The 14,742-nt window shown below is 36.8% G+C and overlaps 1 protein-coding gene and 1 pseudogene across 3 annotated transcripts in view; both read left to right on the top strand.

Annotated features, from left to right (window-relative positions):
* MALRD1 (MAM and LDL receptor class A domain containing 1) overlaps nt 1-14,742 on the top strand; it is a 763,597-nt gene that overhangs the window by 564,150 nt on the left and 184,705 nt on the right. For all 3 annotated transcript variants that reach the window (XM_047742658.1, XM_047742656.1, XM_047742657.1), the window contains one exon: nt 7,218-7,375. In XM_047742658.1, coding sequence (XP_047598614.1) covers nt 7,218-7,375 — 158 coding nt within the window. The remainder of the gene's footprint in view (nt 1-7,217; nt 7,376-14,742) is intronic.
* Nucleotides 3,344-3,442, top strand: LOC125108069 (uncharacterized; annotated as a pseudogene).

Genomic DNA, 14,742 nt, shown 5'->3' with positions numbered 1-14,742 from the left:
TAAAGAGGACTTGGACTAGTGGTAATGTATATTGCAAACTCACTGTCAACCCCTAGAAAAGATTAAAAATATCTAATTGGTATGCTAAGACATGATAAAAAATGAAATCATATGAAATCCTCAATTAAGATCAGAGAAGACTGAAAAACAGTGAAAGAAAAAAGAGAAAGAAAGAACAATACCAGTGAATAGGAAATTCTAACAAATAAGGTCAATGTTAATCCACCTATCTCAATAATCAGCTTAAATGTTGCTAGTCTATCTATATTCACTAATTAAAAGATTAAGAGAAGATTAAAACAAAATGAAAGAACCATGTATTGTCAGTAACAAACCAATTTCCAGTATAAATACATTGAATGAATGAATGGGGAAAAAAGTGAAAGAATGGAGAAAAATATGCAATGTTAACATTAATTTCAGACAAAGAAGACTTCAGAGGAAGGGGAACATGCAGGGATAAAGAGGAGGATTAACAAATGATAAAAAGGTCATTACTCTAAGAAGACAAAACATCCTTCAGGGTGTAAGCACTTAACCTCAGAACATCAAAATACACAAAGCAAACCTAACAGCATTGAACGAAGAAAAAGATGAATCCACTACTACAGCTGGAGACTTCAACACCCCTCTGTCAATAGTAGGGCCAACAGGCAGGAATCAGTAAGGACATAGTCAAGCTGAGCAGCACCATCAATCAATTGGATACAAAGGACATTATAGAATCCTTCAACAACAGCAGAATATGCATTCTTCACAAGCTCACATGGAACATTCACCAAAATAGCCCACATTTGAGCCATAAAACACAACAAACTTAAAAGAAATACTATAATGTGAGCTCTCAGAACATAATGGAATTAAGGTAGAAATCAGTAACAAATATTACTGGAAAATTCCAGAAAACTTGAAGATTAAACGAGTAGATTTCTAAATAACATAATGAACCAAAGGAAAAAAATCTCAAAGGAAATTTACAACTATTGTGAATTAAATGAAAAAGCAAATATAACTTACAAAAATTTGTGAGATTCAGTGAAAATGCATAGAGGGAAATCTTTAGCAACAAATGCATACATTAGAAGAAATATTTAAAATTGATAATTTGTTTGCAGCTTAGGAAACTAGGAAAAGAAGAGTAATATATAAAATTGAAATCAGGAAATCATTAAGCAAATAATCCAGTTAAGAAATGGGTCGAAGACATGAAAAGACATTTATCTGAAGAAGACATCCAGACGGCCAAAAGACACATGAAAAGATGCTCAGTGTCACTCATCCTCAAGGAAATACAAATCAAAACTAATATCACTTCACACCTGTCAGAATGGCTAAAATTAACAACACAGGAAACAGCACATGGGGAAGAATGTGGAGAAAAGGGAACTTACACTATTGGTGGGAATGTAAACTGGTTCAGCCACTGTGGAAAACAGTATGGAGTTTCCTCAGAAAGTTAAAAACAGAACTACCCTATGAGGCAGCAACTGTACTACTGGGCATTTATCCAAAGGATACAAAAGTAAAGATTAGAAGTGGGGCTCCTGGGTGGCTCAGTTCATTGAGTATCTGATCTTGATTTCAGTTTGGGTCATGATCTCAGAGTCGTGGTCAGCAGGGAGTCTGCTTGAGATTCTCTCTCTCCCTCTGCCCCTCCCCTGCTTGTGATTGCTGTCTCTCACTCTCTCATTTTCTCTCTCTCTCTCTCTCTCTCAAATAAATAAATTTAAAAAAATACAAATTCGAAGGGGCACCTGTCCCCTGATGTTTATAGGAGCATTGTCAACAATAGTCAAATCATGGAAGGAGCCCAAATTTCCATCCACTGACGAATGGATAAAAAAATGTGAAATAGATGAATAGATAGGTAGATAATGGAATATTACTCAGTCATAAAAAGTAATGAAATCTTGCTATTTGCAAGAATGTGGATGGAGCTAGAGTGTATTATGCTAAGCAAAAGAAGTCAGAGAAAGACAAATACTATATGACTTCACTTATGTGGAATTTAGGAGACAAAACAGATGAACATAGGGGGAAAAGAGAGAGGGAGGCAAACTGTAAGAGACTCTTAACTACAGAGAACAAAGAGGGTTGCTGAAGGGGAGGTTGGTGGGGGGATGGGTAAATTGGTGATAGGTATTAAGGAGGGCACATTTGATGAGTTCTATGTAAGTGATGAGTCACTAAATTCTATTCCTGAAACTAATATTATACTGTTATGTTAACTAACTCGAATTTAAGTAAAAACTTGAAATTATAAAAATAAATAAAATAAATCATAGGTAAAATAAAAATCTAGTTTGTTGAAAAGATTAATAAAATTGAAGATCCTCTAGATACATAAACCTCAAAAGAAAATAAAACACAAACTGCTAATTATCGGAAATAAAAGGGGGAACCATCATTACTTAAATGATACTAAAATGATAATAGACACTAAATGATAATAGAAATGATACTAAAATGATAATAGACACTAAAATGATAATAGAAAAATATTACGTACAACTAAGTGCCCACAAATCTGGTAATCTAAGTAGACCAATTCCTTCAAAGACACAAGCAACCAAAATCACATGAGAAATAGATAATCTAAACAAGCTTGTAACAAAGAAATTGCTTACAGGGGTGCCTGGGTAGCTCAGTTGTTTAGATGTCCAACTCTTGATTTCAGCTCAGGTCATGATCTCAGGGCTATGGAATTGAGCCCTACTCAGGTTCTACATTAAAGCAGGAAGTCTGCTGGAGATTCTCACTCTCTCTCTCTCTGCACCACCCTCTCCCACTTCCACACGCTCAGGCTCTCTCAAATAAATGTTTTTTAAAAATTGAATACATAATTAAAAATCTTCCAAGTCAGAAATCACTAGACTTGACTGGATTCACTGGTGAATTCTCCCAAACATTTAAAGAGGAAATGAAACCAGTTATATATAGTCCAGAAAATACAAACAAAAGGAACATCTTCTGCCTTGTTCTAAATCAGACGAGGATTTCAAATAAAAAACAAAGACATTACAAGAAAAGAAAACTACAAATCAGTATCTCTCATCAACATAGATGCAAAAGTTATCCACAAAATATTAGCGAATCTTATCTAATGAAAACATATATATGCAGCACAACCAAGTGGAAATTATTCAAGTATGTCAGACCTGTTTTATATTTGAAATTCAATTAATGTAATCCATTACATCAACAGAGTAAAGCAAAAAATTAAGTGATCATGTCAATAGATGCAGAAAAAGCACTTGAAAAAATCCAACATCCATTTGTGATAAAATACCTCAGTAAACTAAAAAATTGCGGTGAACGTCTCTAACTTGATAAAGAATGTCTTGCTCCTGCAGCACATACTGAAACTGAAATGATACAGAGAAGATTAGCATGGCCCTTACACAAGGATGACACATGAATTTGTGATATATTCCATATTTTTATGGTGACTGTAGTTGATAATACTGTATTATATACTTGAAATTTGCTGTGAGAGTAGTTCTTAAGCATTTTCATACACACACACAAAGTAAATATGTGAGGTGATGCATGGATGAACTCATTTGTGAGAATCCTTTCAAAGTGTGTACAAATGTCAAATCATCATGTTGTACACTTTAAATGAATTCCAATTGTATTTGTCAATTATGCTTCAGTAAAGCTGAAAAAAGATATCTACAGAAAACATACAGCAAGCATTTATAATTGTGAGAAATTAGGTACTTTCCTGGTAAGAGCAGAGTAAGGCAAGGTTGTCTGTTCTCACCACTCATATTCAACATCATCCCAGAAGTCCTAGCTAATACAATAAGGCAAGTGAGGAAAACAAAAGATTAGGAAGAAAGATATAAAGTTGTGTTTGTTTGCAGATGACATGCAGTTATATACCATGAATAAAAATCTTGGAATTAATAAACAGTTATAGCAATGTTGTCAGATACAAGGTTTGTACACAGATGCCATTTACTTTATTATATGCTAGCCCTGAAAAATTAGAACTTGAAATTTAAAACACAATGATTATATTAATACCAGAGAGAGAGAGAGAAATACTTAAGTATAAATATAACAAATAATTACAGGTTCTACATGAGAAAAAATACAAACTCTGATGAAAGAAATCAGAGATCTAAATAAACTGGGAGATATTCCATGTTCGTGGACGGGAAGAATAAGTATTTTGAAGCTGTCCATTCTTCCCAATTTGATGTATATGTACAAGGTAATTCCAATCAAAATTCCAGCACATAATTTTATAGATAGCAACAAACTGATTCTAAAGTTTATATGGAGAGGCAAAAGACTCAAATAGCCAACAAAATATTGAAGTATTAAAAAAAAACAAAGTTGGAGGAAGTATAATGCCTTATTTCAAGACTTACTATGAAGCTATAGTAATTAAGACAGTGTAATATTGGAAAAATAATAGATAAATAGAGAAATGGAACAGAACAGAGAGCTCAGAGATAGACCCATATGAGTAAGATCAACTTATATTTGACAAATGAACAAAGGCAGTTCAACAAAGAATGGATAATCTTTTTAATAAATGGTATTAGAACAACGGGACATCCATATGAAAAAAAAAATCTAGATACAGAACTTAAACCTCTCATGAAAATTAACTCAAAGTGGATTGTAGATCTTAAAGTAAAATGTAAAACTGTAAAACTCCTAGAAGACCAAATAGGAGAACATTTAGGTGACTCTAAGTTTGGTGATGAATTTTCAGATACAATACTAAAAGCTTGAGTTGTGAATGAAAAAATTGCTGAGTTGCACTTCATTAAAATTAAAATTTCCACTCTGCATATGACACTATTAAGAAAAATAAAACTTAAGCCACAGACTTGGAGAAAATAGTTGCAAACACATATCTGAGAAAGGACTGTGTCCAACATGTAAAAAGAATGCTTAAAACTTAACAGTAAAAAAGTAAAAAAATAGACAAAAGATCTGAACAGATACCTATTGTAGAACATAGACAGATGGCAAATAAGTATAAGAAAAAATGCTCCATATTATATGTTATCAGGAAAATGCACATTGAAATGACATTGAGTTGAAATGAAATACCACTGCATACCTAGTATAATAACTAAAATCCAAAACACTAACAACATGAATGCTGATGGGGATAAAGAGGACAGGGGACTCTCCTTTCTTGTTGATGGGGCTGCAAAATGGTACGGCCAACATTGGAAGACAAGTTGGCATTTTTTAAAAAACTAAACATTCTCTTACCATAAGATCCAACAGTTGTGCTCCTTGGTATATACATAAATGAAAACTTAAGCTTAGACAGAAGCATGCACACAGTTGCTATAGGAACTTTATTCATAATTGCTAAAAGTTAGAAGAAACCAAGATGTCCTTCATAGGTGAATGGATAAACACACTGTGGTACATCTATACAAAGGAATTTTATTCAGTGATAAAATGAAGTAAGCTATCAAGCCACAAAAAAGATATGGAAAATCGTTAAATGCATATTGTTAAGTGAAAGAAGCTAACTTAGAAAGGCTACATACTATATTATTACAAGCATATCATACTCTGGAAAAGAGAAACCAGTGGATATAGTAAAAAGATCAGTGGTTGCCAGGCATTTGATGGGGGAGAGTGGGAGGAAGAGATGGAGAGGGGCTGCGCCGGAGATCTTAGAGCACAGAAACTCTCTCTTGCACAATAGGGCAGTGGTGGACATGTCGTCGTACATTCGTCAGAGCCCGTGGAACACACAAGGGAATGAATGAACCCTGACGTAAACTATGGACTTCAGTCAATAATAATGAATCAGTATAGGCTCATTCATTGAATGTAACAAAGTACTGCACTAATGCAAAGTGTTAATACTAGGCAAATTCCATGTACTGGGGAGGTTGGAACTCTGTAATTTCTCACAACTCTCTTTTTTTAAGTGGATAGAAGAACAAGCGACCCCTTAGTGACTTCATGAGGACTCCAACCAGTCTGTCTTATTAACCACATATTTATATTTACTGGCAATCCATTTGGTGAAATAATGGTATTTGTGAACATGAACAGGCAAAAAGTTAACCCATTAGAGGGTGTGATTGTGATCATCTAACTCTCTTTTGCAATTCTCTTGGGCTACTTCTGTTCTTAACTCTATTCAAGGGAGTAATGCATGAGTGTTTCTTGCATTGAAGAATACAGTGCCATAGGAATAAAGGTCACAACATATATACTGATTCCTCAGAGAATACTGAATTCACCTGACAGGTTCTTCAATAGGAAAGCTTCATAAAAGAAGCCTCTTGTACTATTAATGTACAATTGATGATTGCAAACCATATGTCTCAGTAACAGTACTAAAATGTCGGGGGGGAGAATATTTTAATTAGAAAATATTTTAATAGCTTTGATTTAAAACTGTGAATAAACATTTAACCTAAAAATGCATGTATATATGTGTGTGTGTATATGTACACACACACACACACACACATATATATATTAGTACACAATGTCATTTACTTTATTATATGCTAGCACTGAAAATCATTCTATCTATCTTTCTATCTATCTTCATTCTTTCCTAATAAAAGCCATGCAGAGGATAGTAGTTATGATGAATTTTGACAATGATGTCTGTAGAAAAAAAATCCATTTGTGTTTAAATGGAGAGATCTTTCATGTACGGCTGCAGTTGAGGAGAATAGAAGCTATCGCTCAGCATGGTGACTTTCAAGTTTACATTTCATTCACTCTTACTGCCATTCGCTACTACTGTGCTCATTGTGGGAATCAGAAAAACTGGAAATGAGATACACTATCAATCAGCCTCCAATACCCCATGTCCCTGCTCTGCACACAGTATACAAAATATTTTCCTTACTTGAAATGGGCAGACAGGTTTGAGCAAATTAGAAGAAAAGAAATGTACCTAAAGAGTGAGCTCAGATATTTGATCACTTTCGGTAAGAGTCACATACTCAGGTGAACTTTGTGAATCATGTAATCACAGTGATTACATGACATTCTTTCTTCTCCTTCTCCTTCTCCTTCTTGTTTTTTCTTTTTGGGTCAAAAGAATGAAACATTATTGATTTGTGACTCCACAGAAAGAAAATGAGTTGTGTTTGTTTGTGTGTGGGTGGGAGGCATGCAGTTTGCTCATGGTTTAAATATGTTCTGCCTCACGCTATGACACCTATCGTTGTGCTGAAGGAGTTGTATTTGTCTATTTCAAGGGAGCGGCCGGCACTTCCTATATGTCAGCTCATCTGGACACAAAGAAGGACACATGGCAAGAATCACTACTTCCCAGTACTTTCCAGCAAGTCTCGGAATATGTGCTGTTCGGTTCTGGTTCTACACGGTTGATCCCAGGAGTATGGGGATATTAAAGGTACGAAAGGAAGGTAGGAAGTTTTTCACGGAAATGTTCATAGCGTGTGTTTGAACATTTTTTTTTTTTAATCACACAAAACGGGTGTTGAGTCCATTAATTTCTCATTTCTTTCTGGGACAGTGGGACTTTGGCCAGCAGTGCTGTCATTCATCTTAATCTCATTCAAGATTTATCTCATTCAAGGCAGCCACCTGAACTCAATTATGGTGCTTGCTATTGAAAACATTATCTAGAGATAAAAGAGGATGGGCACATTCTCATGCATCTTCTACTAAAAACTTAGGGAAAATGCAGAAATGTGATGGCAAGGATAATGATAAAAAGAATTTTCTTCCCCAAACAAGGTAAAAGCAAAGAAATTTACAATTTTAAGCATCTATCAACTTACCTGAAAAATAACATTGTGTGCTCCATTTTTGACTAATTTAAGACAAGAATCTGCATCAGATGCAAATGTCTTTGAGGAAGCAGGTTACTGCATTTTTACTTTTCATTGTCTGGAATATCCGTAAGCTTTTCAATCAGCCTGAAGCAATTTGGAAATCCTGATTTCTAACAGTAAGATTAAATATCAGAACACAATACCTGGTGTTACTGCTTTGTAATTATACAACCACCTGTTGTCCTGAATAAAGAAAATAGGAATCTTTGACTGTATCTCAAACATCATCCCTTATAAACAGTAACAGTTACTAAGTGATCTTAGTAACTGGGTATTATGAACTTGTACCTGCTCTCTGCTTTAATTCTATCATTCATCTCATGAGGTAGTGTATTCACCCCAATTTTATAGTTTAAAAACTGAGACTCAACATGGCTTAGTAACTTTTCTATTACAAAATCAATGAAAAATCTTGATTTCAAAATCTGACATCCCTTACCCAGCATGGTTTCACAGGTGTTCTGCAGTCTGCCAAAGAAGTCTAGGGAGGAACCTGGGAACAGAGAGAAAGGGAAAAAAGGGCCTTATTCGTTCTAGCCAGCAATAGAAAAGAGAGCTCTTCAAGTAAAAATGCAAACATGCAAAGAAATTAGGGAATTTGTACTGATTCTCCAAGCACATCTGTGTTCCTGAAAAGAAGAGGGTAAAAACAACAGAGAGTCATTTTTAACAGTTTTGAAACAAGTAAATGAAGATCCTTTGACAACTTTGGAATTTTTTTTTTTTAAAGATTTTATTTATTTATTTGACAGAGAGAAATCACAAGTAGGCAGAGAGGCAGGCAGAGAGAGAGGAGGAAGCAGGCTCCCTGCTGAGCAGAAAGCCCGATGTGGGGCTCGAACCCAGGACCTGGGATCATGACCTGAGCCGAAGGCAGCGGCTTAACCCACTGAGCCACCCAGGCGCCCCTGGAATTTTTTTTCATAGTTTTTAGTTACAGTATCTGAAACCTCAGCAGATTAGCTTATTGCTTATGTTCCATTTTACCTAGAGTAATTTATAACCACTAACCTTAGACAGACTCCACAGCGCATTATTTCTACCGATGTTTTAAACGCAGCTTGCTGTGGTGAAAGAGGATACACGTCCATGGTGGTTATTTATGGAAGTAAATACCAAGGGAAAGGCCAAGAGACCTTTCAACAGAACACGAGTTGATTTCAGTCACTTCCTCTCAGAATGTTGCTTCCTTAGTTCAAAAAGAGCATCCTTATGTCCAGCTGGTTGGTCAGACCGAATATTTTCGAACCCCCTCCCACCCCCACCCCGGGCAATTCGTTTGTGAGCTTCTGAGACAACTACTTAAGTTACTCATTGCTTTGAGCCATATTTCGGGGAACGTGTAAACATCAAAAAGAAATGTTGGCCTCAACTCTTGATTTCTGATACCTTACTTTTGGCAACTTTTGGTTTTCCTAACCAGAGGCAGCAAGTATGTGTGGCAATGCTTTTATGCTCCGGTTTTCAGAGAGGTCTACTGGGAAGAATAGTACTGGGGGATTAGCGGGACATCTGGTTTTTGAAGAGGAATCACCCTCCCCCACTCCAGACCGTCTTGATAGGGTTGACGGTCGCTCTAAGTTTCTTTTACCGCCTCCACAGCTGACCCAGGTCATAATCTTCTCCAGTAGTTGGTGCAGATTATAGGATGATTTGTCTTTCTTCTGTTTCACAAGTCATAAGGAGATAGACTACATTTGGGCTCGTGGAGACCATCTTTCCCAATGTGGAGAGAGAGACGGAGAAAGAAGGTAACATAAGAAGGACTCCAACTGAAAAAAAAGATGAAGAAACAGAACAATATTTGTTCTGTTTAAATCCTGGATCCTACCTTGTCTGAGCCCATAAAATTCTGTTACTTGCTATTGAAAAGTCCTAACCTTTACAGAAATCTAAAAGAAACCATTTTCATAATGTATCCTTATGTCAATGACAAACATAAGGGGCAAGTCTCACTTTCTCAGCTATTGGTCTGGAAAATTCTATGTGTGTGCGGTTCTGGAGCACATGGTGCATCATAATTGTTCTAATCTGAAACCATTTCTTAAATTGATTGCACAAATCCTTTAGAAAAGGTATGGCAAAATACCCAAGGTGAAGTTTTATAGTAGAGGGTCTTGGAAATAGCTGGGAATTCTTAGGAGAGATTTCAGATTGTAGTTTGTGGTGGAATGCTTTCTTGTCAGCACACATGTTATGCAATTGTATTAAGTGCTGTGCATCCCCAGCTCTTCTGTGCTTTGTTCTGTACCCAAGAGAACTATACTTCCCAGGCTCTTTGCTCTCTGCTTTCCTGGATAGGTTTGGCCAGAGCTTTCCACTGGCCAAAGACAGGAAAGCAGGAACACAAGCCTTTCTTCTCTCCCTATTCCTTTCTCCCTCCCTCCCCTCATTCCTTTTCATCCTCCTCCTCTCTTCTCCTTCCCCCCTCCCCCTCCCTCCTAATTTCCCTACCTCCCCCACCCCCAGCACCTCCCTCTGCTGAGTTTCTAACTGCATTTCATTTATGACTCAGCTTTTTCCAGTTAAGCCCTGCCTCCACCAAATAAGCCTGCCAAACTCCATCTTTCACAATCTCAGTTTCAGTAACTCCCTCCCTTTGACTGTCTGGTTTTAGAGGTGTTTCCTACACATAATGATTAATCTCTAGAATGCTTCATGATTTCCTTGGCAATGAACTTTATAACCAGTGCTCTACATTAAAGTTTTTCTATTTGAAATACATTAGTCTATATTTTCTAGCTTGGCCCAGTCTGATACAGCGTCCACTCCAAAGAAAACACAAATCTTTTCAAGATAATAACTTGTAACACAATGAAAAATTTTGAGCGAGCTCCAGTCAGCTTAAATTTGTCCTCCTTGTATTGACTTATTAAAAACTTGCCCTTCAGTTGGGGAAGACAGAAAACAAATTTAAAGAAATGCAAATATGAAAACCTCAACTTGTGATGCAGTACTCTGGAGCAAATAAAACAGGTTTCTATAATAAATAGTTACTCCTGGTCTGCTGAAAGAGTTTTATTTTATACTGAATGGTAAGGAAGTCTTTGAGAACGATGACATTTGAATTTAGGCTTGGAAAAAAAAGAAGGAGCCAGCCTCGGTAACATCTGGAGTAAGAATCTCTCGGAAGGCAAAAAAAGCTAGAGAAAGCTCAACGTGTAAGGTATTTGAAGGACAGTATAGCTGGAGCAAAATGAGAGAGAGAGAGAGAGAGAGAGAGAGGCCGGGGTGGGGGTCGGGAGAATGATGATATGAAGCAGGCTAGAGTCACTTCATATAGGCAGGGCCCTTTTTAGGAACACTTCTAAGAACCACAGAAAGTCATTGAAGAGGGTCTTAGTCATCTTGGGCTGCTACAGCAGGTTACTGTGGCATAAGCAATGGAAATTTACTTCTCACAGTTCTAGAGGCTGAGAAGTCCAAGTTTAAGGTACTGACCAATTCAGTTCCTGGTGTGGAACCTCTTCCTGGTTTGCAGATGGCTGCCTTCTTTCTCACTGCGTGCTCACCTCTAGAGAGATCATCTCTCCTCGTCTTGTCTTATAAAGACATGCATCCCATTCATGGGGGGCGGGGGTCTACCCTCTTGACCTGATTGTCTCCCAAACACCTCACCTCATCTCCAAAATGCAGAACACTGAGAATTGGAGCTTCTGCATGTGATTCGGGGTTGGGGGGACGTGTTCAGTTGATGGAAGAGAGTATTTAATTGTGGAATAATATAACCTCATTTGGAAGTTTAGAAGGTCTATCTGGTTGTTCTGTGGGAAGAAATGGGGACTGGTGGGTGGTAGGTGGCTAGAGGTGTGGCAGTGAAACAAAGAGGCAAGTTAGAGGTGATTTCCAGGCTTTGCTTAGAGTCTAATCTAAGGATAAATTGGGAAGTAATTTCTATAAATAATGAATACTTAGATCTTCACCTGGCATAAAAAACTATATTCTAAATAAAACATGCTTCGGGACGCCTGGGTGGCTCAGTTGGTTGGACGACTGCCTTCGGCTCAGGTCATGATCCCGGAATCCCGGGATCGAGTCCCGCATCGGGCTCCCAGCTCCATGGGGAGTCTGCTTCTCCCTCTGACCTTCTCCTAGCTCATGCTCTCTCTCAAATAAATAAATAAAATCTTTAAAAAAAAATGCTTTAATTTATTAGTGTATTAATGAAGGGCATCATATAGACCTAAAGCAGATAAGACTTGTACCGTCAATGAGATCAGAGTGATATGATTTTCCAATTAATTTTTAGGATAAAAAGCCAAAAGCAAAAAAGAAAAAAAAGCCAAAAGATTCAGATTTGCCCCAGCCTGCAAAGTTGGCAAAATAGGTTGCATAGAGAAGGGTTGTATTTTATAGGAACATGGAAGCCTGATGGTAAAGGAATAATATTCAAAATAGTAAATGGATAATATTCAGAATAATAAAATGTTCACACAGGCATCAGTGTCCTTTGATTCAAAGGCTTAGAAAATTAAAGGATAATGCTAATACATACTTTATTTTTTAGGTCAGGTTTTTTTTTTTTTTCTGTCTTTCAATTACCTCCCTACATATAAAATTAAAAGCTCTCCTTAAAATGGTGCTGGTCACTTTTTGATCCACATTGCTAAAAGAGCCCTAAGTGAACCAAGTAATTTCCCATGAGATGACTTAGTTCCATTAGTTCGGCTTCCTAGCTTCTGGCTTTTTTTTTTTTTTTTTTTTTTAAAGATTTTATTTATTTATTTATTTATTTGACAGACAGAGATTACAAGCATGCAGAAAGCAGTCAGAGAGGAGGAAGCAGGCTGAGCAGAGAGCCCGACGTGGGGCTCGATCCCAGGACCCTGGGATCATGACCTGAGCCGAAGGCAGAGGCTTTAACCCACTGAGCCACCCAGGCACCCCGCTTCTGGCTTGTTTTGATACTTAGCCAACTCAGGTGAATTATTGAATGCTGACAAAAAGAAAGTTTGTCACAGGGAAAGAGAATTTCTTTAAAAATGACTAATATCTTTTTTATTATTCTGGATTCATTTATAAAGGCACAGAAAGGAAATGGATAGGGAACTTTTATAATCGATACTTTTCATAACTTTTTTTTTGTAATTTACAGTAATTTCTAATTGCTCAGAGGGGAAAAAAATGAACTACTTCCTAAAGTTTCCTTCAGTGATAACAGATGAATTAATAGATCTAAATGGGCTTCAAGAAGCCTATTATTCATATTTCAGAACAGTCAGCCTACCGTGTGAAATGATCTTTATCTTAGGGTTGAGTTTTAAACACAAATGATTTCTGCTAAAACCCGTGGAATTTAGCATGTAAATGTTCCAATCAGGGAACTGTTTTTCTTGTGGCCCCATGTTTGTGAATTTTGTTTTGTTTTAATGTGATGTTTATGGAGATAGTAAGAACAGAGGAAAAAAAGACTGAGAAAAATATCAGATGGTTACTATACCATCCATTGTTTAAAGTCCTGTGTGTGTGTGTGTGTGTGTGTGTGTGTGTGTGTATCTAGTCTTCACACGCCAATGGGATAATACTGACATTATCTACATTTTAACAGATGAGGAAAATGAGATCAAGAAAGCTTCAGGAAATTGTTCAAGGTCAGAGAGCTAGGAGATGGCAGATGGCAGGCCAGGGTGTCCCCAGATCCTCTGGCCCCAGTCTGTGCTTTTAATTACTCTGCTCTACTGCATCTTAGAATTAGAAGGTTATTTTTTTGGGCATATTTTATGTTTTGTATTTCTATTATTCAAAATCATATGTTAGACCAATAGTTATTCTTTCAAAGGTGCTTTGCCTAGTACATGTTCTGCATATTATAGTTTTCAGTATAGATTTGATTTGAGTTTGCAGACTTTACCAAAAAATGGCATAATTATTATGTAAATAGTCCGATGCAGAAATTTGTCCAGTCCTATGTTGAATAACAAGAAAAATGAGCAAAAATATTAAATTTCCAAAGGGGAGCAAATATATTCATAAAAGTCTAATGTATACTTGATTTATGAAAATACATATTCAAAATTAAATAGATACAAGTTTGCATAGCATATGCTTAAGACAATTTATAGATTTTTATTCATTTTCTTTACTATTAATGCTTCATTTTAAAATACATTTTTTATGATATATTATTATGAAAGTTGTTGGGAGGCACCATCAGTGTTCTATATATAGTCTTATCCTTTAAAAAAAATTTTTTTTAAGATTTTATTTATTTGTCAGAGAGAGCACAGAAGCAGGGGGAGAAGCAGGCAGAGGGAGGAGCCTGATGTGGGGCTCCGTCCCAGGACTCTGGGATCATGACCCGAGCCAAAGGCAGATGCTTAACTGACGGAGCCCCCAGGTACCCTTAATCTTACCCTTTTTTAAAGTACGTTTTACCCAATGTTCCAGGCTAACTGCTGCTCTCTCATTCCTATTGAACGCCGAACCTCATGAACATGTTTGTACAAGTGACGGCACCCAGTTTATGAAGGAAGCTTTTGAGAATGCCCATTAAATAATGGTTAAGACAGGAAATAATAGGGCAAATGTCCCCTTGCATAAAAGGTAGAGAGATGAGGGTAGGAGCTGTTGAACATACTTAGCAAATTTCTGCCCTCTAAACAGACTTGTAGGGAAGATTCTGGATCGTACTCCAAATTTGAGCATTTCATGCTATTTTAAGCAGAAATATGGAAAGTAAAATATGAGGGCAGTAGTTCTAAATGTGTTTTGCACACTCATGTGGCACAGGTAATATCGAGAACAATAGTTGAAAGGAACCGAAGTATGTTTTAGCAGTTTCCTCCCTTTTTGAGAATAGATTCACAATTCTCCCTATATAATATCAGTATCCGATATTTTAATCTGATAGGTCTCAGAGTAGGAGAGAAAGGTAAGGTGGGATCCAGTGTGCAGGGCATTCTGCAAGGCAGTTCACCACCTC

The sequence above is a fragment of the Lutra lutra genome, chromosome 8 (assembly GCF_902655055.1).
Source record: "Lutra lutra chromosome 8, mLutLut1.2, whole genome shotgun sequence".
NCBI classification, from domain to species: Eukaryota; Metazoa; Chordata; class Mammalia; order Carnivora; family Mustelidae; genus Lutra; species Lutra lutra.
Note: the sequence above shows the minus strand (reverse complement) of the source record. Positions and strands in the feature narration are given on the sequence as shown.